This window comes from Homarus americanus, unplaced genomic scaffold (assembly GCF_018991925.1).
Source record: "Homarus americanus isolate GMGI-L3 unplaced genomic scaffold, GMGI_Hamer_2.0 scaffold14393, whole genome shotgun sequence".
Lineage (NCBI taxonomy): Eukaryota > Metazoa > Arthropoda > Malacostraca > Decapoda > Nephropidae > Homarus > Homarus americanus.
In genome coordinates, this window is record NW_024730271.1 from 25,926 (window position 1) to 52,866 (window position 26,941).

The window sequence follows — 26,941 nt, forward strand, 5'->3', positions numbered from 1 at the left end:
TGGAGAAATCATTTGCAACATTTATCTGATACCCCTTAATGCTAGTCATAAAATAGTTGTGTATCTGTAACTTTTATTTTCATTGTTATTAAATTTCCAACTTAATTACAAACTAACTGCATACCAAATTAATCGAGTTGTAACCGAAAAATATTTCAGGATCAAATTTTGTAAATAAAAATTATTAAATAATGAACACACAATTGGCACTTGGTATGATCCAAAAATAGTAGTTTCTTCTTAGTTATATATCTACTTCCTCAGTTCATTTAAAACTGTAACCCTATTTCTTTTTGCACATCTTTTGTATGGCAAATGAGGTGCAATATCCTAAAAATCTTACAATAAATGCAAGTTTGAACTGGTTACTCAATTAGTATAAAAATAATCAAATGAACAAAACCTCTGATACATCTAATTACTGAATAAATTTTCCCTTGCACAATATACACTTCAGTAATACTGGAAATAACAATCTTGGTATCTACCGTTTTAACATCAAAGTAACAAAATATTGACACTACTTAACTGTACTGGAATGAAAATCTACCTAAAACTAAAACTAAATTAGTGTTAGATCACAAGAGAAAGAGCGAGGCACAAACATCCAGGATGAGTATATCGATCAGGTTATGTTAAGCATTCCTTCATAACCATCTTTTTAGGCACAGTGCAGTTGAGCAGTCTGAACACTGCTATCTCAGTCCCTTCTATACCTTATGTACTGTATGTACAGTACTTTATCCTGAAACTCGAACATTCAAATCTTTTGAAAATTTTATAGAACAGATTACCCTCATTTATGCTGGCTTGGCAAGAACTTGATTTGCACACACTGCAGTTTACTTTTGATACCAACATATCATTGAAAACAGGATAAGGTTCACACATGTGGAAATGCAACACATTTTTCATCTTTCTCATGTGTAATACATCTGGGGAAAAATCTTGCATGATGGACAGACGTTTGGTGCATGGGCCATGACCTCAGACGTTTGGGGTTGATTTTTGGGTCTTGAGCCAAAAATTTCCTGACTGTAAATTATAATCCCCTAATACAAACTCTAGGTTAGGTTTATATTACTTTTGATAAATTGTGATGTATGATATAAAATGAACTATGATATTTCAAATATATGATTATTATGTTGCTATTTATATTACTTTGATTCATGCCCCAAATGTCTGGGGGTTGTGGCCCATGGCCTAAACGTCCTACATTCCATCTTGTACACTAGTGCACCTGAAGCATTGTCCAGACCTCTTTCTTTTACTGTTTTGAATGGAACTTCCACAACTTTTAGTGTTGTAGATAGTAAATAAATATTCTTAAGTTTGATAACCTTGGTTATACATTATTACATTTTTAAACATAAAAAGTTTATATGAAAGAGTAAAAACTCAAATAAGGGACATATTCTATCTGCTTGCAACATAGGAAATTTATGCATTTCTTGGAGGAAATTACATGATGTGGGATAAGATGATGAAAGGGGGAATTTTTGTGACTTAAGTTTCACATACCGTGTTATGGCTTAAAAACAACAAATATCTCGTCAAAATTACAGTGTGTTCATTTACTGACACTACACCATAAATACAAAAGCAGATGACACTTGTTATATCAAACTATTTTCAGTCGTTTGCCTTATACAGTGACCCCTCGTTTAACGAACACCTCGGTTAACATAATTTCGATTAACGAACTGCCTTCCATAAGGATCTTCAATTCGGTTAACAAAAAAAATTCGGTTAACGAAGTTCTTACGAACCGACCTCAACATGTTTTCACTTGCACTGACCGGGCAACCAGCTTTAGTATCAGTCCGCCAATACACTAATCGGTTCTAGGGCTTAAATTCCTTACTATTTTAGTAAATATCAAGAAGTTTATACTATTCAATAATTTTAAAAGTTTAATATTCAATTTTTTAGTCATTTTAACAATTATTGAACATAATTGAAGGTAAAGTGACTAGTTTAATGCGCGGCATCCAGCCTCTTAACACAGCAAACAGGAGTTAGTCTCTCTCTGTTTTCACTGGAGGTAACATCTTGCTTGAGACTCTCTTCAACTAAATGCTTTTTTTCTGTGTTTCCAAGCAAATTATTGGTCATTTTGAAATATATTTTACATATTGACAATATATAATGCAGTGCAGTGTTGATTTAAAGAAAATAATCTTGAATTACACCAGAGCTAAAATTTTATGGGTGAAATGGCGCCATGGGGTGACTTCTCTTCCACCCCAATGCCTTCTCTTCTTCCTTCTCCTCCACCCCCATTCTAAATCTCATCATCATCATCATCATCATCCAGGAGCCTTCTACATACACACCTCAAAGTAAGTGAACTTTTCGATCATTTTTGTTGAATTTAGGAAATTTTCGGTGAGCTGGAACCAATTACCCAAAAACCCATTGAAACAATGGTTTCGGTTAACGAACGACCTTCTGGAACGGATTGAGTTCGTTAACGGAGGGGTCACTGTATATTTTATACTTAAGAGGTAATTTAATAGGAACTGGCTAAATAACAAACTGGAAATATATAGTATGCAAGATACAAAAAGTGCCATGATATACTGTATGTACCTGGAACTCACCACTATGGCTTCATTGTCAGCCAGGAGCTCTGCCCGAATACTATCAGTAACACTCTTCCCTGTACAATAGTGTTGTCTTGCATTTGCACAATTTCTATAATTACAGTTAGTAAATAAACATTCAATACAGGTACTAGTTTGATTACAATACTTATATTACATCCTAGATCACAAATCAAAAGTAAATACAAACAAAATCATCAAAAAGGAATGTAACCTCACTTTCTCTAGTGAAAGCCATCTAAATTTAAACCTATACTCCCAAACCTGTTTAAATAATATTTTATCATAATATGTGAAAATATACAAAGGTTACATTTCATTAATTATAACATCTGTACTATACACTGTACAGACAGACAAAATTTAAGGGAAATACAGTATACAGTATAAATGAAATCAGAGCTTTCTTTAGAGTAAATAAATGTTAGCTTCAAGATTTTTTTTCCAGTGTCCAAATACTGAACACAATTACAATCACAGGGTAATGCCAACTAATAGGTACTTCCCTATCATTCTTAGCAATATCAGTACTATATTCCAACCCTTCACCCTTACCCCCAGTAAAAAAAATGATTCAGTGCTCTTGTTTCACCAACAACCACTCAAAATAACTTATTATTGGAACCCAAAACACACAAACATCACACAAGCTACCGATGACCGAGTTATGATGTGTAAAGGTTGAATATCCAATCCACTACACATCCCAAAGACATAAAAAAATATATACTACTGTACTGTATACAGAAGCACAAGATAAAGAGCAAGGAACACAGCATATTAAAAGGTTAAATTTTCCAGTCTAAAACTGCTTAAAAACTTTGATAACGGTAACTGTACTCCAGATAAAATTTCACAATCAAGAAATGTGTCCAGTAGGCATGATTGCTTATAATACATACTTAATCATAAACACAAAGAGACCATCAGATACATTATGTCCACGAGGTAGACATAAGAAATACCTTTACAGAGTTCAAACCTATGAGCTAAGTTGTGGATTTAAAAGGAAGTAATTCAAATATACTTACCATTGCTTATCAAATGTTATATATTTGAGGAGACCATATAAGCAGTCTCGTTATTTTTGTGTCGGACCTCGTATACCATTTATCCAACAAGGAATCTCAGGCCAATACATATTTCACCTATTATTTGGAAACTGTTAAGAGAAATGAGTCAAGTATCAATTTAAAATTATAATATGATAATAAAATGCTTAAGAATTTAATGTAATGCTTACTGTTTATATTTAAATAAATATAACTAAAACTTTAAATTAATGTAGAAAGACAGTAGTGTAGTGTGAGGGAAAAAATGAGGTTGATAGAGGGCAGCAGGGTTCAAGTTCCTAAGTACCTTTTACTCTCTTTTTTTCTTCCTAAGTCTTTTTCATTTTACTGCAGTAGAAACACATAAACATAAATGCACATATTTTCCCTTCATACATCATGTTTCATTCATTCTCAATGCTGAAATTGTATTATGATAATTCCCCATGCTCCCATTTCCATAACAAGGCCCCAAATAGGGCTAACCCATAGTTTCACACAAGCCAGCATCACCACCTATCAACAGTCCATCCTTCCTCAAAATCAATCTATACCACGATCTCCACCCACTCATGATCACTGCTGCTTCTTATATATACTGTACATGTTTGTACTTATTCATATTTCCTAATCATTCCTGGCATTACCGTATATCTCGGCCTATAAGGCGTCGGGGTGCATAAGACGGTCCCCCCAAATTTCCATTTAAAAAGTAGCTTTTGAGCTCTATTCGCTGTATAAGACCAGTACCCCAAATGTGACACTTACCCACTGACTCAGTAGTCCTTTACCAACCATCCTTGGTTTTTTAAAATAAGGCCAATTCACTTCAAGTAATGTCATCAAATGTTACCCGCTGGTGTAGTGTAAACACTAGTGACGTCACTGAAGCGTCTGCTATTTACCGGTAACTGGAACTAATGTCTGTGTCGAGTAAAATTTTTCCATTTACTTGAAAATATATATATATATATACACACACACACACACACACATACACATACATACATACATACATCCTGACCAATCAAGGGCCAAGACGCACTAGTTTCCTGATGTTTCACGTGAGGTCCCCCACCATCTGTGAGGGAATTACTACACCACGTGAGGTCCCTCATAACACCATCTGTGAGGGAATTACTACACCACGTGATGCCCCTTATAACACCATCTGTGAGGGAATTACTACACCACGTCAGGTCCCTCATAACACCATCTGTGAGGGAATTACTACACCACGTCAGGCCCCTCATAACACCATCTGTGAGGGAATTACTACACCACGTTAGGTCCCTCATAACACCATCTGTGAGGGAATTCGTACACCACGTGATGCCCCTCATAACACCATCTGTGAGGGAGTTACTACACCACGTGAGGCCCCTCGTAACACCATCTATGAGGGAACTACTACATCACGTGAGGCCCCTCATAACACCATCTGTGAGGGAATTACTACACGTGAGGCCCCTCATAACACCATCTGTGAGGGAATTACTACACCACATCAGGTCCCTCCTATCACCATCTGGGAGAGAGTTACTACACTTCGTGTTTGCTGTTCAACACCTACATTAATCTGTATGTTCACTGTATGTTCCTTTACCTATCTCTAATGAAGGCTTTTGTTAAACCACCAATGTATGTAATAAGTCATTTATGTCCAATGTATATTTTCAGCCTTCGGGCTGCAGAACTTTTTCAATAAACCGTTAATTATTATTATTATTATTATTATCACACACATATATATATATATATATATATATATATATATATATATATATATATATATATATATATATATATATATATATATATATATATATATATATATATATATATACAACAAAATATATGTACATAAAATATACAACAAAATATATGTTAAATGAATTATTTATGGTGCATTAGGGTACTGGTCACTTCAGACACAAAGACGGGCTATAAATAGCCTTATTTATCTCCCCTCCATCTCACCCTGAGCCAGAGGGAAGGGTCTTGGTAAATAACATTTGTTTGCTTATTTTCCATTTAGTTGAAATAGATTTACCGAATTATTTGTTTATTTATTTAAAAGTCAATTACTGAATATTCTATGTAAAAAATATATTTTAAATTAATTATTTATAGGAGATAAGTATTATGATCAGTAAATATATGGTATTACTGGCCACTTCAGACACAAAGACTGGATAAAAATAGCCCATCTCCCCCTCTTCTTACAGCTGCCAATGGGAAACGTCTTGGTAATTAAATTTGATGTTTATTTTCATTGTTTGTCTAATTTATCATATAACAAAGTAATATCACTAAAAATTGTGTAGGTAGTAGGCAGCTACCAAACAGGTAGATACTACCGCCTGGGAAGATATTGGAAGCATAATGTGTTGTCTAATGGTAGACCCTGCTGCCACATGGCATCATGAAAATTGTGACCAAAATATATATATATATATATATATATATATATATATATATATATATATATATATATATATATATATATATATATATATATATATATATATATATATATATATATATATATATATATATATATACCGTATATCACGGCCTATAAGGCGGCGGGGTGCATAAGACGCCCCCCCAAAATTTCCATTTAAAAAGTAGCTTTTGAGCTCTATTTGCTGTATAAGACCAGTACCCCAAATGTGACACTTACCCACTGACTCAGTAGTCCTTTACCAACCATCCTTGATTTTTTAAAATAAGGCCAATTCACTTCAAGTAATGTCATCAAATTATACCCGCTGGTGTAGTGTAAACACTAGTGACGTCACTGAAGCGTGGTGGGAGTGTTCCCTCGTCTCGGTGGTGTGACTATTTATACAACATGTGGTTCAACAGCAACCACCGTATTCTAATTGTGATGTTTCATTAGGATTTGAGTGAAAAAGGTTACCAGTATGTACTTACTACATACATTTATTACACATATATATATATATATATATATATATATATATATATATATATATATATATATATATATATATATATATATATATATATATATATATATATATATATATATATATATATATATATATATATATATATATATACTGAATATACTATGTACAAAAAATGAATGTTCAATGAATTATTTATGGTGCATTAGGGTACTGGCCACTTCTGATGGGCTATAAATAGCCTTCTTTATCTCCCCTACATCTCACCCTGAGCCAGACGGAAGGGTCTTGGTAAATAACATGTTTGCTTATTTTCCATTTACTTTAAATAGATTTACCGAATTATTTGTTTTATTTATTTATTTATAATATACTGTAATATATTAAACACACTGTAATTATTTTCTTTAATTTATAAACTGTTTTGCGACAAAGGAATGTTCTCCAGTAGTGTTTCATTAGGATTTGAGTGAAAAAATATTACGTACTTACACAATTGTTCCTCTTACTTTGACAACACAACATACATACAGTATATTATTTCTCAGTTTTGATCTTTTTTTTTAATTTTTGTATTTATTTATAGTTAGTTACTTAAAATAAGGCCAATTCACTTCAAGTAATGGCATCAAATATTACCAGCTGGTGTAGTGTAAACACTAGTGACGTCACTTGAGCGTCTGTAATTAACCGTCGATAGTTTCAAGAATTAATGCACTTTTCCTTTCTTGTCTCCTCACTGGCAAATGGGGGGGGCGTGGGGAGGGGTGTGTGATGATAGCTGTGTTTATTACAGGGGTATAAATCTCTTTTACGGTATGTTAGACAGGTTTATAATACATTTTTATTATTTTAATATACCGGTAATCTTAATTTGAATCCAGCTTGCCAAACGTAAGTTTCAGTATAAAATAATTAGTGGTAAGACCTTGTGAGTGGCTTACGATGTTTTCATCACCACTCTTGACAAACTAAACCACAATATTTAAGAGGTAAGAATTTTAAACTTGGTGGTTTAGACGATCCCCTAACTTTGGGCAGATTTTTTTAATGTTCAAATTTCGTCTTATAGGCCGTGATATACGGTACATACAGTATTCAGTTTCTCACTTTTGATCTTTTTTTTACTTTTTGTATTTATTTATATTAGTTACTTTAAATAAGGCCAATTCACTTCAAGTAATGGCATCAAATGTTACCAGCTGGTGTAGTGTAAACACTAGTGACGTATAATATCTGTATTTAACTGTCAGTAGTTTCAAGAATTAATGCAGTTATTTACTGAATATTCCTTGTAAAAAAATAAATTTTAACTATTATTATCAGTAAATATACCGATATGCATTACTGACCACCTCCATGGCTAAAAATAGCCCAATCTCGCGGTCACTTTCCCTTTCTTGTCTCCTCACTGGCAAATAGGGGGGGCGTGGGGAGGGGTGTGTGATGATAGCTGTGTTTATTACCGGGGTATAATTCTCTTTTACGGTATGTTAGACAGGTTTATAATACATTTTTATTATTTTAATATACCGGTAATCTTAATTTGAATCCAGCTTGCCAAACGTAAGTTTCAGTATAAAATAATTAGTGGTAAGACCTTGTGAGTGGCTTATGATGTTTCCATCACCACTCTTGACAAACTAAACCACAATATTTAAGAGGTAAGAATTTTATACTTGGTGGTTTAGACGACCCCCTAAATTTGGGCAGATTTTTTTAATGTTCAAATTCCGTCTTATAAGCCGAGATATATGGTACCTGTACTATATTGTGTTACTGTGCCTTTAATAGCACTTTTAATATCTCAATCTCACAGTACGGTACAGTCATAAGTTCCACTTACTGTATTTGTCCAACTAAGAAAATGTTCACCAGCAGCCAAACACAGTCTCAAGCTCTGAGGTGAAGTGTATGGACTATTACTTGACAAGATTTGTGCATAGATATTTTGCTACAAATGCTATACTAGTACAGTTACATAGATATACGTATAGTACATGTAATCATTACGGACTAATTTTTCTTGCTCAATGAGCAATTACAGTGTTACTGTGGTGCAGCATGGAGATAATTTACAAATTTAATTAAATAAAATGTATAATGTTTGAACAAAGTTTTTAAACATAAAAGCCAGTAAAGTTTTATTCACAAAATATTAGTTATTATTTTGTCTTTTAAATAAATGTTCAGTATCATTACAATGTTTTATATTCTTAAGGAAAAAAAAATGATACCTCTACTTGTTGAGAAGGAACTAGGTACAGTATATATGGACAATGAGTACAAATATCTACAAACATGACCAGTGGAGTCTGACAATTCTATCTGGGTGCAATTGTAGTAATACGTGAATACCACATGCTACCTAACTGCTAAAGATGACGATACTGTATATATTAGTTAATAAGCAAGTGTGTCTATTAAATATTTATGTTTGCGTATATGTAAAGTAACACATGAAGCAAATTTAATCTCCGCTTTAAATTTTAACTGAAATAATAACATTCATACATTCTTTGGGTCTAGTACAATCACATACCAAAGCTAAAATGAAGATATAGTAAAGATACACCAAGGCAGAATGAGTGCAAGAGAAACACAATATGGAACGAGTGGGAGAAGAATAAATTAGAAGGGGACGAGTCGGGAACATGAAATGAAGTGAGTCAGGGACATGGAACAGGAGTGAGAAAGGAACATGGAACAGGAGTGAGAAAGGAACATGGAACAGAAACATTGAGAAAGGAACATGGAACAGAAGCAGTGAGAAAGGAGCATGGAGCAGAAGCAGTGAGAATGGAACATGGAACAAGCAATGAGAAAGGAACATGAAATAGAAGCAGTAAGAAAGGAATATGGAACAGAAGAAGTGAGAAAGAAACACGAAACAGAAGCAGTGAGAAAGGAACATGGGAAAGAAGCAGTGAGAAAGGAACATGAAACAGAAGCAGTGAGAAAGGAACAAGGAACAGAAGTGAGAAAGGAACAAGGAACAGAAGTGAGAAAGGAACATGGAACAGAAGAAGTGAGAAAGAAACACGAAACAGAAGCAGTGAGAAAGGAACATGGGAAAGAAGCAGTGAGAAAGGAACATGAAACAGAAGCAGTGAGAAAGGAACAAGGAACAGAAGTGAGAAAGGAACAAGGAACAGAAGTGAGAAAGGAACATGGAACAGAAGCAGTGAGAAAGGAACATGGAACAAAAGCAATGAGAATGGAACATGGAACAAGCAATGAGAAAGGAACATGAAATAGAAGCAGTAAGAAAGGAACATGGAACAGAAACATTGAGAAAGGAACACGAAACAGAAGCAGTGAGAAAGGAGCATGGAGCAGAAGTCAGAAAGGAACACGGAACAGAAGCAGTGAGAGAGGAACATGGGAAAGAAGCAGTGAGAAAGGGACATGAAACAGAAGCAGTGAGAAAGGAACATGGAACAAGCAATGATGAAAGGAACATGAAATAGAAGCAGTAAGAAAGGAATATGGAACAGAAGAAGTGAGAAAGGAACATGCTGATGGAGGATTATGTGAATGTATCAACTTGTGTGGGGATCGGTTTACATAAGCCATATTACCATTCACTGGGAGAAAAATATATCTTTCTTTATCATGTCATTTCCTTATCTTATCAAGTGCAAATTTAACCAGTATTATATACTGTTTATTGGAAATACATTTAATTTAGTCACTGTTTTTAAGTATTATATACTTATTAATATACTAATAAATGTGATGACTTCTTTGTTAAATTTGCTACAGCATATCTTTGGAAAAAATTCTCAAAATTTTTAAGTTACACTTTACCTTATAGCTAAGCATTATATCAATTGTTAATGCTTTACCTGGAATACAATTTCCAGTGTTAACTAATTATCAAATACTATGATCCTCTATTCAGGTGTAAGAGAGAAATTTTCAAGAACTTTAAATTCCCTTGAGTCAAATTAATACAATGAGCTGTGAAACATTTACTTAATCTACCCATAACTACGTCATTTATGGCCTAATATAATAAGAGCTACAATATCAGAATTTGTTTCTGTTTTTTGGTATTTCTTAACATTATCAAAAAGTTCATGCACTGATTTCTTTTCCTCCTTGCTGTTATGAGCAACTTTGTAATTTTTCCATTATTTGGAAAAAATAATTTTCTGCTTATATGTATTGTACTTTACAATCTTTGGCCTCACTCTCTACTCAATAAGAAGTTAAACTCTAGGGCAAACTCTTAAGTGTTTTTGTTTATTTTTTCCAAATTTTAAAATTATCACTGTAGTGTCAGTGTTAAAAGCAACCAAACTCTTTTTAAATACAAAACACCAGTTTTGGAGAACCTGTGGCAGTTTTATTATTTTAAAGCTTTCTACTACAGTACCTCCTACCTTGCTGGTGACAGTTTTCAAATCTCTCCACTGTTACTTATAATGGTTATTATCAAAATGACCCCCTTCCATCACACAACAGTGCCAGGTCGAGGGGTGCTTGGGTGTCATATGGCCTTAACGTCTTCAGTATCGGACCCTTCACCCTGAAAATTTTTCATTACCATAATTAGTTTATTTAAATATGATTCCAACATAAATATATTATGTAAGTTTCAGCCAAGACACAATATATTTTGTTGTTAATGTGGTAGTGAAGGAAACGCAACCAAGAGATGGGCTTTATTCCTGGCGTTTTCTCACAAGTTTTGTGACAAAGCGTCAGGAATCAAGGTCCATCTCTTAGTTGTGTTTCCATCACTACCACAATACTATATGTCAACTATGAACAACATTTGCTCTTTGTTGTCATTTGTTTTTTTTAACCTTCACAAAGACTTAACTGCTTTTCATAGCCCTGAAGGCTTAAAATACAGTACTGCAGTACAGTACTGGATACTGTACTTACCCAAAAGAAACACTATGCTGGAACTAAGAAATAAAAATAGGGTGCTTCAAAAGCTGTGCACATAGGTAAGAAGAAAAATGGTGTGTGACTAAAAGAACTGATGCACATGTAACTACGTGTAAATTATTTTTTTTCCTAGATTATCAGCTAACTGTACTAGCCATTTGGGTGGTTGGTCTATCCAGTGTTAGTACAGGAAGAAACCAGGTACCGGGAAACCTTTGATGTTTGGTAAGGTCACCCTGGATAATACCCTCCTCAAGTGTCTGGGACAAGGATCAAACTCTTGGCCGTGAGTGAGAAAAATAAGTTGGAGTGTGACATAATGCTGGATGAGCAAAAACGATGGAGGAACTTATTCAATTTTCATGTTTGGAAGATGCAAAGTGTGATCCAGCATGATGCACATAATGTATCTGTATACAGGATCTAGATGCAATGTAATCTTTTTTTATGGATGCCTTTGCAATATCTTCTTTATTCTATTAACAACAACTGACAACCATGATCTCCCTTCTTTAATTACCTGTTGTATGATAATATCATGCTCAGAATCTGAGGTTGACATGTAACGTTGCGTTGTGTGGGAGCCTGTGTGTGCATGAGGAGCAATGAGGCGTGTGTGTTCATCACCACCATTTACACCTCCTACAGCTGATGCACCACCAGGCCATCCACCTCCACGTGAAGTCAACCGACGCTTCATACCTTCACCTAAATAGAACCAGAGCTCGTTGAATATTATACCTAATAAATAAAAATGTCCCTAATCACAAAAAAGAATAAATAAATACTGTATCAGGTTCTAAGCAAGCAGCTTAATACATGAGTACAGTAATACATTACATTCTGTACATAGGGACCAGGAGGCTTATGCTTATAAATGTACACAGGATACTTCTTCTGATAGAATGGCTTACTTGCTGCTGTGAACTCAACCATGATTTAAATTATAAAGGTTTCCCAAAAAATAATAAAAAAGACTTTAAAAAATATCTCTCATCTTAAGTTGGTTACCAAAGGGTCAATTTATTGAGTCCTTACATAGGTATTACAGTACAGTACTTCTTCGTGTGTACAAGGGTATTGCTGTAAGATAGACAAATTGAGGGATGAGTAAGGTAACTACAGTAGAATGATATGGGGAAACAATATTAATAAATGTTTCCACTATGAATACTTGAAATAATCCACACAGGTATGCAAAACTACATGAAACTGTATTTACTTTAGTGAAAGTGCATCCTATAGTCATGATGATGTATTAGGGTGAGAAAGCACTGCACTATATTACCTTCATTACTTCGATCATAAGATTAGGCACCAACTTACAGCTAAGGAGACTGAAATGTGCCCTGGGATAAAACCAGAAATGCTTAAAATAAAAGGCGAATAGTATAACCAATCAGCTGATCCATTACTACTCATTGTTTTAACAAACTGTAATTTCTTAATGCTCTACTCTGATAAATTAAGAAGTCAAGGTAGACAACCAGTGCTGTGGGATAAACTTGACACTAATTTCAGTTTGTACTAATGTTGAAGTTTTCCTCATATCCCCTGAAGTTATTATACTAAACACTTGACAAAGAAACAAATAGTAAGGAACATAGATGTCAGCACATGATGAAGACAACCACATATTTTAAAATTTATAAATTCTTTATCATCTTCACTATTACCTCCTTTTTTTTCATGACAGATGAACTATTAAAACAAGTGAACAAGAGAGATGGTGTTTTATACTTACTAACAACATAAACGTGTTCTCTGATGTCAGACCGCACATCAGATATGTCCCAAATGAGTAAGAAAGTATGACAGCAATTTCCAGTTTCATATTCTTCATCAACATAAGGCTTGTAAGAAAAGGCATAGCGGTGAGCAACTGCTGCTATGAACATCTCTATGCAGATTAAAAAGTTCTGAAAAAAAATTAAATTAAATTAAACAAGGTACAGTACAGTAAATACTAAACTATTACAGTACCTGTACATGAAACAAATACAGTACTACACTAAGATAGTTTTAACATCCCTTTAATATACAGTATGAGAAAACAAATAATATTAGCGATAAGAAACTGTCACTGGTGCACTAATATCACATGTATTACAGAAAATAGAAACTAAGAAATACCTGTAAAATGCTGGAATCTTTTCGTTCAATTTTCAATCTCTCTTCTTCAGTTTCAGCTACTATGTGGAATATGTCGTGCATAAACTGAGCCTTCATCAAGAACATGATAGCAACTCCTTGACTGCAGAGACAACATGCATCACCACCAACTCAAAAATACCATACTGTACATGGAGATGATAAATAACAAATGTGTTGATTTTACACATTACTAGTACTGTATTACCATTTGAATTTAATTAATGAAAAAAATCATAACAGAAAACATATAAGAGGGACAGACTGATGGATTGACTTGAGATATAGGACAGGTCAACTGATAGATGGAAGGAATGACATGTGGGCAGATAATAAGATGATATGACATTAAATAAAGAAAATATCATCATAATTTATCCCACAATTTAATGCCATGTGAAAATACTGATAAACCTACATGTGGCGAGACCTTTTCCTCCAAGTGACCATATACAGTAAACAAAAATACAGTATTATCCACGGTTTCACTTTCCGCGATTTCTCATTTACGCGGTACCTTGCCAGAACCGGTACCTTGCCAGAACCGGACTTTCACTTTCCGCTGTGCATCTACTCATATATGCGGTGAAGTATAATTTATTTATTTTTTTATTTAGCTCATAAAATTCATACAAATTACCAGGCCAGAATATAATTTACATTGCTGGAATTTTTACAATATGATGATCATTTTGAATACAGTATAAACATCATGGATTTTGCATTAGACATACAAATTTTAGATCTTATGTAATAATTTGGTTTACACAAAGCAAATATTTTATCTTTTGTGCAAAATATATGAAGTTTACATTCAAAATATTCCCTGACCTGCAAAGAATCCAGAAATGTCAATTATATTATCCTAACTTTAGTCTGAGTTATTATTTATTACTAAAAATGTAAATATACTATTTTCTCCCAAAGCTTCTCTGGTATGGAGGGAAGGTGGGGGGTGGGGGGAGGGTTGGGACGACTGACCCAGCTGGCGTGAGTGTGAGGAGGGGGGAGGCAAGTTGGGGTACATTGATTGACAGATAGTGTCGTGAAGAATATATTTTTTTTTTATTAACTGAAGATATTTGTTTTAACTCATAAAATTCATACAAATTACTCGACCAGAATACAATCTACTTTGCTGGAATTCTTACAATATGATGATCATTTTGAATATAAACATCATGGATTTTGCATTAGACATACAAATTTTAGATCTAATGTAATAATTTGGTTTACACAAAGCAAGTATTTTATCTTTTGTGCAAAATATATGAAGTTTACATTCAAAATATTCCCTGACCTGCAAGGAATCCAGAAATGTCAATTATATTATCCCAACTTTAGTCCGAGGTATTATTTATTACTAAATGTTAAAATCTAGTGTTTCACCCAATCATTTCTCAGAGAGGTAGGGGCCAGTGAGCTGGGAAGAGGGGGGGGGGGGGATCTGAGTCCATTATTTGAATGGACATTAACCTGGCGACTGTATTTCTCTTAAATATTAATTGTGTGAGCATACTATCATAAAATTTAGATGTTATTTTTACTACAACATAGGTATTGTGTCGGAAAAGTGGAGTTTGGGGATCGGGCCAGCCTCTATTAGAATTAATCCCATATGCTCCGTACGCGGTTTTCACTTTCCGCAGTACCCTGTGGGTTCAATTGACCGCAAAATCGGGGTACTACTGTACTGTACTTTTTCTTAAAAAGGAAAACAGAACAGTATTGTACATAATTAATTTTAACTCAGCAAAATAAACAAACATCTGACTACTGGTAAATGTAATACACTGATACTCACAAAAATGAGAAGAAGACCACAGCTTTGATGCACAAGAACTTTGCAAGTGGTGACATAGGGTCCAGCTCCCTTCTCATGGCTTTGTAGAATAAAACTAAACAGTACATAGCCACAAACTGTGATAAATTGTTGACCACGAAGAGGTAAACAAATGCCTGAAATAGGAATAAGACTTATAAAAGACCAATTTCACTTAAGTTGGATCTTGATCAGGCATCAATTAAAAGATTAAATGTATACAATTATCTTCCTAGCTAGGTTGAGGCATAAACTTGTATTACTCAACACCAGGGAATTATAGCACTGAATTTGTAGTTTATGCAGTAAACCCTTGATAATTTGGCATTTAATAACTCAGAATTTCATATAACTCAGCATTTGATAACTCAGAATTTCATATTACTCGGCATTTGATAACTCAGAATTTCATAAAACTCGGCGTGGATATGGTCTCGGAATGTATTTTGTATAACTCGGGAAATGCCGAGATTTATTAAATTATCTGGCCACCTGCATCACCTACCATGCCTGTGTCACCTACTATGGCTCTGTGTCACCTATTATGATGCTTCATTCTTTGCCTACAGTGCTGGTTAATGTTAGTTTTTACATTTAGTAATTACATGTACACATATATGGGTCGACAATTTTTTATTGTTGTATTTTTGTAGGAGGGGGGATATGTGCCAAGTTATAGAGGGTTTACTGTAACTAAATTTGTAAATGTAGCAAGATTTATGAATAAAAATTATACGGAGAGCAGTAAGGTAAAGGTTTATACTGTACTTATCGCCATGTACAGCATGCCCTTCAAATTCGCGGGTTAGGTTCCCAAAATGGCCAATAACATTTGCTGACCACGGGGGTTACATGTTTACTTCTGTACAAAGAAATGCATACAGGGTATTCCCATTATGTGTTTGCCTTTAGGACAATTATTTCGTTTCCCAACAAATAAATAATAATGGGAAAATACTTTCACAAATAATCAGAAACAAATGTATACCTACAGTATAAAAAATTTTGAGCCCACCCTCAAGTCTTGAGGGTAGACTCAACATTATAAATATACATTTGTTTCTGATTATTTGTGAAAGTATTTTCCCATTATTATTTATTTGTGTTTTGTGTGAGTGTGTGTAGTGTCTACATGCACACACATACGTATATACAATACAATACAATACTGTACATATATACAATCAGAAAGAAATGTATGGTATTAAAAATGTTGAGTCCACCCTCAAGTCCACTACGTGCTTTATTAATAAAGCACGTAGTGGACTTGAGAGTAGACTCAACATTTTTAATATACATTTGTTTCTGATTATTTGTGAGAGGATTTTCCCATTATTATTTATTTGTATGTGTTTTGTGTGTAGCGCGCACCCGCGCACGCACGCACGCACGCACGCACACACACACACACACACACACACACACACACACACACACACACACACACACACACACACACACACACACACGACTTCAGGAAGGCCTTTGACCTTGTTGATCACTGCACTGTTATCAACAAGGCTATTGCACTAGGGCTGCCCACCAACCTGGTCTCATGGCTCACTGATTTCTTGAGTGGACGTGGCCAAGCAGTGAGGTATCAGGGCTTGGTCTCCACATTCCAACACCTCACCTGCGGTGTTCCCCAGGGGATCAAGATGGGACCACTGTGCTTCCTCATCCTGATCAACGACGCTCTATCGGACACTCCTCACAGGTGGAAGTACGTGGATGACTGCACTGTGGGGGTTTCAGTGGACAACACCGTACCAGACTACACATCGCTACAAGGTGCCCTGGACAGGCTACAGGCATGGACTACGGAGAACAAGGTCACTATCAACCACACCAAAACCGTAGTCATGCACATCAATACCGCCACCACTCCAGTGCAAGCCCCAGCAGTCACAGTGGGTGCCCATTCTCTCCAGCTGGTGCAGTCTGCCAAACTCCTGGGTGTAACTATAGACAACAAACTTGACTGGAAGGCCCATGTAAATAACACAGTCAAGGCAGCCTCGTACCGTCTCTACATGCTACGACGACTTAGGTCACTTGGGACACCCACGCCAGAGCTGAGGACCACCTACAACGCCTTTATTCTCCCCAAACTTACATATGCGTCACCAGCCTGGTCGTCTTCTCTCAACTCCACCCAACAATGTCAGCTAGAGAAGGTACAGAAAAGGGCCTGCAGAATCATGCTCGGCGCAGAATACTCCGGCTACAACAACGCTCTCTCCACCCTGGAAATGTCATCCCTCAGTGACCTCCACCACCAAGCACTGGAAAGGTTTGGCAGCCAATTAATGCACCACCCTCGTCATTGCCACCTCCTGCCACCAGCAGCCCCCACCCACCTCGCGCAGTCAGCCACTACAACAAAATTCAGCCCATAAGAGCCTGCACCGATAGATATAAGTATAGCACCATCCCATCTATTGTTAAAATAATAAACAACTCCTGATTTATGTACTGTATAGCCCTGTAAATGTATTCAATGCATATTATATCATTATGTCTAAATCAAATGTAAGTCTGTACATTTTCAGCCACCAGCTGCAACTCTATTAATAAACCGTTTTTTATTAACACACACACACACACACAGAGGTAAAGGAAATTACTATCTCTAGAATGAATGGCTCCCTGTCCCAGTCGCAAAAATGTCGGAAACTTTAAAACTACCTGCAGACATTCGTGGGTACATCCAGGGCGTCATCCATGAATAATAGAGGACCACGAAAAAAAATCCGCGAATTATCCGGGCGTACTATACTGTATAACTGGTAGCTACAACCTAAAAACAAAGGAGTGAAATAAGAAATCCAATTTATGACCAAAGGGAAGAGTCAAGTGACACAGGAGACCACCCAGCAGAACAACCCCATGCAAAACCTACCTTCATCAAGGGATTACTATATTTGCATTACAGTATTGTGGCTGGTACACAGTCTTATTGTATCAATGCTAATGCTGCACAACAGCCAATCACCTAATTATTTCAAAGTTTATAAAGAGTGTTTCAAATATCTGTGAGTTGATAGGTACATTGGGCCAATGCTTAAATTACTTTGCCTGACTCAAATCCCTCACTTGTAAGATTAGGTCATGTATCCAACCTCACGTTTACCTGCTAAGGGAGAAGGGTGAAATTCTAGGTCAATTTTCTCTTCTCCTCAGCCAAAATATTTAATTTTACACCTCAATCCTTTGTTTTCTGGCCAATGGATCATATGACAAGTGATTTGTGATATACCAAATCAACATTGAAAAGGATGAAGGAAATTGATAAGAGAATCAGCTAAAAGTTCCCCTATGGGAAATAGTAGGCAGCTACCAAACAGGAAGGTACTACCGCCTAGGAAGATATTGGAAGCATAATGTATTGTCTAATGGTGGACCCTGCTGCCATATGGGCATCACAAAAATTATGACCAAGTCCCAGGATGCTCATCTGACTTTCTGCCTCATTTACACACAATTGCAGGGTTTCGATTGTTTCTCTTACTATTGACAACACAACATACATATAGTAGTGTTTTTCACTTTTGATTTTTTTTTAATTTGTTGTATTTATGGTTCTTTATTATTACCCTGTATTAGTATTATTATTATTACAGATTTATTATTATTATTTTATTGTTATTTTTTATTTTCTATTAAAAATTTTATTTACTGTGAAGAATTATTATTATTATTATTATTATTATTTATTATTATTATTATTACATTTTTGCCCCCCAGGCTCCGACGTGGGTCAGTGACCTGTGCCCGGGTGGGCTAATCCCCGTAAAAAAAGAAAGAAAAAGGTCACCTCAAAATATGGAAAGAATTAATCTTATTTACTCCCAGTTCCAGAGAATCTAAATGAGACTATTTCATCTAGAAAAACAACCCAGAATGATGTTCAGAGTACAAGTGCCACTAAAAATCCTCAGTGAAGACGTAATCATATAAAATTTTATTCTATGAATAAATATGATCTAACAACTTACATTCTTGGGAGACAATTTTCCCTCCTCATAAACCCCTGCCTGGCCACACACAAAGGCTATGAAGGTTGTCATAAGGTGGAACACTGTGTACTGCAGGATGCCATGCTTGCATCGATGAATGAATTCCCTGCCAAGGAAAAAAGATCTCCATAAATAAGACTGGACAATATTCAATACAAGTCCCTAAAGTTCACCATTCTTCACATTTACCAAACAGTGTGTTGTGCTTTCAGTACACAGTGTTTACTTAAGATTTTAACATTTACCAATGTTTTACATGTTCTCTAAATACAATGCATCACATTTTACAATAAATGAATCTATTCACTGTCATATTAATTGTAATAGTTAAGAGAAACAAGGGAGGCAAGTCCTACCTGCCCATGCGCCAAGGTTTAAGACAGCAAAGTGGGAAAAAGTGATTTGTCTGAGGTTTAGTTTCCATTGTGGCATCAAGGTCCATTTCATCATCCAGAAAATTGAGGAGAAACATCATGAAGTTATAGATGACATATGCCTCATAACATTCTCTTGCTGTGTCTAAATATGGTGCAAGGGATGGAAATTTCAGCACCAGCCACTGGAAAAAAATAAACAGAATAATGAAAGTTTCCTGAAGAGCAAATGAGCTACCGCACTTCAATTTATAACTTAATCTTTCAATCTGCTGAATTGGTTATGTACAGTATTTCAAATTGTACCATCCAAAAAATGACATTAGCTAACATTCAATGACTTGGAACATATTGTGCACTACAATTCAAACCAATTACCAGATAAAGAGTTTTTTAATACTTACAGCATTGAGGGCATACACTGGAACCATCCAAAGTATTCTGGAAGTAGAATTTATTATAATTTAATATAAGAATTTTTAAACAAGAAAAGATATCTCCACTAACTTCTACTATATGTAAAATATTTGAGCTGTTATAATATCATACTGGGAAGTAAAAATATTTTGTTTAATTTTTATTCAACTAAGATAATAACCACTAGGTAGGTTTTAAGAGGTAAATTTCTTTTGTGACAGTAAGAAAGTGGAGGACATTAGTCAACAAGGATGGGGTAAAAGTATAGGTACACTTGGTAAAAAAAATATCTATAGTATTCATATTCTGTTGAAACAATATGACACCACGGAGGAAGGATTTTGACAACCCTACGAATACGACACGAGTCGTATTGACCATTTTGAAATTCATCAGACCCAGGTGGATAGATACACTTTTTACCGTGAGTACAATGTGGAAAGTATTCAAATTACCGGTACACAACTTGAAAGGACATACTAATTACTAAACTTGGTAAGGTATATCATAATCTCTGTCCTGATGCTCATGCTTAGGTTGTGTTACTGTTTGTCCATAGATGATTATTGTGTTTTATATCTTTTTGTTTCTATTGTTATAGATGATTATGTTCTTTATTGAACAAACCTAGAAATGTGAAACTGGGTTTACTTCAATTTATTCAACAAAGAACATAACTATTCTCAACTTGATATACTGTATGTTTTCGTACTATTCACAATGAATCCCAAATTACTTAGGCAAAGTCGCTCCACTGATTCAAATTTCAAATTAAGAATTTCCACTTTCAAAGATGGCTAAAGAGGCATTTGAGTTGTTAAAAGCAGAAATTGAAAATGCTGCAGTGCAATCAATTGATGAGACCATCCCATTTGTTGTTGAGGCTGATGCAACAGAACAGGCAATTGAGGCTACCTTGAATCAAGCTGGAAGACCAATGGCCTTTTTTTCCAGGACGCAATTGTAGAAGCACTGTGCAAGTGGTGACATTATGTAACTGGATGTCATTTTACCCTCATTACTGATCAGAAGTCAGTGGCATTTATGTTCGATTCCAAGCAGTCTGGTAAGATAAAGAACAATAAGATCCAGAGGTGGAGAACTGAGCTTGCCTGCAACAGCTTCGACATTCAATATTGACCTGGTAAGGACAATGTCTCAGCAGATATGTTTTCAAGGGTGTATTATTCAGCCATGAATTCAGAAACGTTACTTAACTTTAAAAAAGTCTCTCTGCCACCCTGGCAGCTGAAGATGTGAAGAGATTGTCTTCCTCATGTCCTACTTGTGCTCAGTATAAGCCAAGGTTTTATCGACCTCAGACATCCCACTTGATCAATGCAACACTGCCGTTTGAGAGGCTCAGCATTGATTTTGAGGGACCATTGCCATCATTGACGTGAAACTCATATTTGCTCACAATTATAGATGAGTTTTCTTGCTTCCTGTATGCATTCCCACATACTGATATGACCTCACAGACTGTTGTCTATTGCCTGAATCAATTGTTTGCTATTTTAGGTATGCCTGCATTCATACATTCAGACACAGGTTCTTCGTTTATGTCATCAGAAGTGTGTAATTTTCTACACAGTCAAGGGATATCCATAAGTCGAACAACTCTATATTACCCCCAAGGCAATGGCCAGTACGAGCATTACAATGGGGTTACCTGGAAAGCTATAACTCTTGCACTGAAATGTAAACACTAAACTATCACTCATTGGGAACTTGCTCTACACGATGCATTACATTCAATTCGTACTCTACTGTACTTTCAGTTGCAACAAACGCAACACACCATCAGCATCAATCAACCACTAGCTGCTCAATTCCAACCTGGTTCTCTACACCCAGACCTGTACTTAAAAAACACCAAGTCAGAGAGTCCAAATAAGACCTTATTGTTGAAGAGGCACAACTCCTTGAAGTGAACCCTCAGTATGCCCATATTCTTTTCTCGAACGGCAGGGAGACGACAGTATCAGTTTGAAACCTGGCTCCAATTGGGGACATTCAAACTGTGGCTATAGAAACTGAGAGCACCGATACGCTAGACAACCAAATTAACAGCAACAACGACATTGATTCTACAAGATACGATGGCAAACCTGAATCAGTTAATTTGTTAGAGAATAAGCCACGATTTGTCCAGCAGCCTGTCACACATTCTCCTGAGAGAGTGACACAACTAAGCAGATCAGAGCATCACCATCAACTCCAAAAACGTTTGGATTTGTAGTTTTGCAATTGTGTCATGGTCGTACCTGTGTACACAATTATTTTTTTTTCCTGAGACAATGTGTAATTCTGTCAAACTGCTGTTCATTTTTCTTTGGCAGGGGAGATTGTCATAATCTCTGTCCTGATGCTCATGCTTAAGTTGTGTTGTAGTTCGTCCATAGATAGTTATTGTGTTTCTTTTGTAACAGATGGTTATGTACTTTGTTGAATAAAACCTAAAATTGTAAAATTGGGTTTACTTCAAGATATGAATATGGATCTACCATTTGTTAGAATGTTTTAATGTACTATAGTTCCTGAGAAACTACAATTTGAAGAGACGGGATACTGTCGAGAGAAATGGGAGTGATACTGGACGAGACAGTTGTTGCCTTAGGACCACATTATCTGATTAGGGAAGCAAGTGTCACTAAAAATGTGGAGGTTCTAGCCACACTCAAGTGACTATTTAAAATGTCAATAACCTTTATACTGGTGGATTTTCTTTTTCAATATAATGAGAGGTTCAGTTTTAGTTTGAACAGAAGTTGTTTCATCAACACATCACTGCTGTATCTAAACATGACAAGGCAGCTCTCTCATGAAGCATGAGCAAGTGTTATACATCATGAGTCATTTATTTCTTCCTTAATCATAAGTGGGAATTCAGGATTTAGTCCCCAATATTTACACCTGGTTCTTATGGATGCCCAAATCTTTGCACAGGAAGGCCACCTAAAGTTATTTGTAATATAAATTTTCTTCAAGTACATTCATGCCAAGTTTGTTTGTTTAACCCCTTGGGTACTAGAGGTTTCTGTGCTGAATAAAATAATCTCGCATTAGCCCAATAAAATATCAAATGTGGTTTCCAGTTGTGAAGATGCTAATTAATTAAAACAAAAATTTCTGACAAACCTGATTATGTGTTTCTGCAGTTTGGGTTTAGTGTAGTTTATAAGATGCTGCACAATCTCCCACAGTGTTATAGGGATGGCCAGGAACACAAATATCCCACCAATAAGCCATGCAATCTCGAATCCATTCATATCCTTTAAAATCTGTAAACAGAAATAAAATAAAATAAAACAAATAAATAAATACCCGGTAAATATAAATATGAGAAATTTATAAAGAGTACATATTGTATATAGCACATCTTACCTGAATAATATTTAACAAATAAACACTAAACTACAATGTTCCTTCTTTATATTTACTATATATAAAAACCTATATTGAACTATGTATGTAATTTTGTACACTTTCTGTCAACTACTGTACAGTACAGTATGTATATAAAAAAGAGTAAATATATAATATACTGTACACCATAAACTGCTTACAACAAATTTTGTGATGGAACCTTACCATTGTGTATATAAGATAGGGAACAAAACCCAGAATAATGCCTCCATACAGTATGAACACAAGTGGCCTGATCCACAAACGCCATTGTGAACACAAGATGCGGCACCGCTCACCACACATCTTTACTTGGGTGTTTTGTTCTGTCAATAAATCCAGTCAAAGTATTCCATCCTGTTGGGAAAAATTTGAGAATAAGAATTATTCCACAAGAATAAATGTATATACTGTAACTATAACAGAAAATAAAACCATTAAGAGAGAAAAAATATTGAGTAAAATTTTACTTGTTGCCACCCAAAGATTTGTAAGTTGAAATTATGCTTAATGGATGTAAAATGAGATTTAGATTCTCTTTTATTCTAAGCAGGTTTTTTGCGCAAATTGATAGTCAAAAAGTTGATTTTTTTTCCTACGAACTTAAGGAAAAGCGTGTATCACCTAACAAAGTCAACCCTAACCTTAGGACTCAAACCCATGACACAGTATTGAAAGATATGCACATTACCACTGTACAGGTTGACAACCCTTTATCCGAAATTCCGAAAACCGAAAGTTTTTTGTGGAGCATTTTTTTTTTTTTAAACAGGGATTAGCCCACCCAGGCATAGATCACTGACCCACATCGGGGCCTGGGGGGCGAAAATGTAATAGTAATACTAATTATTATAATAATAATAACTATAATAATAATAATTATTCATAGTAAATAAACATTTTAATTAAAAAATACACCAAAATAAAACAATAATGATAACAATAATACTGTATTAATAAAATAATATTTATGATAATAATAATAATAATAATAATAATAATAATAATAATAATAACAAAGAAATACAAGAATGAAAAAAAGCTAAAAGTGAGAAACACGACCTAGACCTATGAATCATTATTATTACCTGTATTATTATTATTATTATTATTATAATTATTATTATATTTTCGCCCCCCAGGCCCCAATGTGGGTCAGTGATTTGTGCCTGGATGGGCTAAAAAAAAAAAAAAAAAAAACCTAACCATTCTGAAAACCGAAAAATTCCGAAATCCAAAATGCCTCTGGTCCCAAGGATTTCGGATAAGGGATTGTCAACCTGTACCATAAACAAGTACTAAAGTATTCATCTCCTATTAAACCTCATAAATAACTCATATCCACCCAGGGAACTACAAATTTATGTACAGTATTTATATATTCTCATGATTTTCTTCCTGAAAATTATACATCCAATGGCTGCCACACCTGATCCCCAGTGATCACCATCTTCCTCAATAACTAATTAATATCTATTATTTAAGTACAGTCACTGTCACTTTTAACAGATTTATTTTTTCAATATTCTGTATACTACATTACTTGTTTAACATATCATTACCCAGATACTGTACCTACTTCAAAAAACTGTATACAGTACTGTAATAAGTTACATGCAAACTGCTTTTATTTTAATGGCATCTTTCATATTGTACAATGTTGAACCATTTACTGAGGATGACATGGTATAACCAAAACTAACCTAATCTTGGAATAATTTTTAATTTTGTTCTAACATTTAATGTTTTCTCAGCTTTTCAGCTTAATAATTGGTAAGTGAGGCAAGGTTTGATATATTAATTTTCTTTTTTGTTTTTAAAAGAAGTGAGACTCAATTTATCAGTAAGAAAAGTGCAGAAAACTAAAATATGTCAAATACAATTTCCAGTGTGAATATGAGCTACTTTCATGGTAAGGAACAACTTTATTCCCATACAAAAGTCTTACTTTAAATGCAAAAGAGAAGTAGAGTATTACCATGAGTTACCATTAGATTAGATACAATATTGTGGTTTCTGTGGTTCATTTCATTACTGTTTTCCGAGACTTGCTCACCTCCACACCTGCATTTTTCACAATACTGTACTAATGAAGATCTTGTCAGAAATATCAAGACAAACAACGACTCACATAAATGAAATTTACCTGTTTAGTTTATGCAATATCATTGGGAATATTCTTCATGCTTGTGAGTTTGATCTCAAGTCTCTTTCAGATTTGCAATACAGGGTGCGGTTCCTGGCTTGATTTAACAGAAATGTCATTCTAACAAACAGAACTTTGCAATGGTTTGAACTGAACACATCATACATACGTCTTACACCACCAACGGCATCCTTGTACAGGATGGCAGGTCTGCTGAGTGATGGAGACAACAGTTATGGCAGGTAACCCTTCCAGAGGTCTGCTGAGTGATGGAGACAACAGTTATGGCAGGTAACCCTTCCAGAGGTCTGCTGAGTGATGGAGACAACAGTTATGGCAGGTAACCCTTCCAGAGGTCTGCTGATGTTTGTTTACATCTGAGGTGAAGGAAACACGTGAGCAGCGTCACTGGGTGTCACCTCACATACCTTTCCCAGGATCACCTAAGATAACGCCTGTGTATCTTTGCTAAATGAGTGCTAACACAATATTTCTAAATCATTTAGCCTTTGCCTACACATACAGGTTAAATTACATTCATTTGTCTTCCTTTGCTCTGTATCCCAAACTTTGAGAGTACTAAATGTTGTTTCAGTACTTTCAAGTATGAAGAAATTTTAGCTTCTTCCTTGTATAACCTCCTGATGCACAGCAGAAACAATTATTTCTCCATCCCTTCCAAAAATTTCTCCCCGTGTAGACGGAATTCTCTCGCTCTTCTCCGTTTTCTCATCTTCCGCCACCTGCACCCATTACCTTTATGCTTCACTCCTCCCAGTACTTCCCTTCTCCTTCCCCCATTTCATGTTTCTCCTTTCGATGCATTTTCCTTCCTCTACAGCAAGAGAAGAGAGTGGTTTTCTGTATTACTAACCATAGAATGTTGGGTAATAGACAGTGGAGCATACAAACAACAGTAGGTAGGTAGTAGGCAACTATCAGACAGGGAGGTACTGTGGGGTACGGGTTATTTCGGTTCACACTCAGGATGGGATGGAGAAAGGAAACTCACAATGTGCTCTCTGTATACATATTGTATTGGATGTACAGTGCAGCTTGGTGCTGGGAAGTGGCAGCGTGGTTACAAGCGTGTTGTAGAGAGAGC

At 35.3% G+C, this 26,941-nt stretch overlaps 1 protein-coding gene across 1 annotated transcript; it reads right to left on the minus strand.

Annotated features, from left to right (window-relative positions):
• Positions 1-8,729: 8,729 nt before the first annotated feature.
• Positions 8,730-26,268, minus strand: LOC121866938 (transmembrane protein 184C-like). The gene is made up of 11 exons (XM_042366689.1): positions 26,006-26,268; positions 23,877-24,047; positions 23,424-23,566; positions 20,270-20,306; positions 19,848-20,050; positions 19,471-19,597; positions 15,455-15,609; positions 13,633-13,753; positions 13,244-13,418; positions 12,020-12,207; positions 8,730-11,131 (listed from the first exon to the last, which is right to left on the minus strand). The coding sequence occupies exons 2-11, from the start codon at positions 23,994-23,996 to the stop codon at positions 11,093-11,095; spliced, it is 1,308 nt and encodes a 435-aa protein (XP_042222623.1). The 5' UTR covers positions 23,997-24,047; positions 26,006-26,268; the 3' UTR covers positions 8,730-11,092.
• Positions 26,269-26,941: the final 673 nt, after the last annotated feature.

What these genes read in the sequence shown, in the direction of transcription:
- LOC121866938 (XM_042366689.1), bottom strand. Translation starts at nt 23,996, where the DNA reads ATGTGTGGTGAGCGGTGCCGCATCTTGTGTTCACAATGGCGTTTGTGG. An exon ending in GAAAATTGTCTCCCAAGAAT is followed by an intron (nt 15,610 to 19,470) that starts GTAAGTTGTTAG and finishes TTCCTATTTCAG; the next exon opens with GCATTTGTTTACCTCTTCGT. An exon ending in AAGATTCCAGCATTTTACAG is followed by an intron (nt 13,419 to 13,632) that starts GTATTTCTTAGT and finishes ATTTTTTTTCAG; the next exon opens with AACTTTTTAATCTGCATAGA.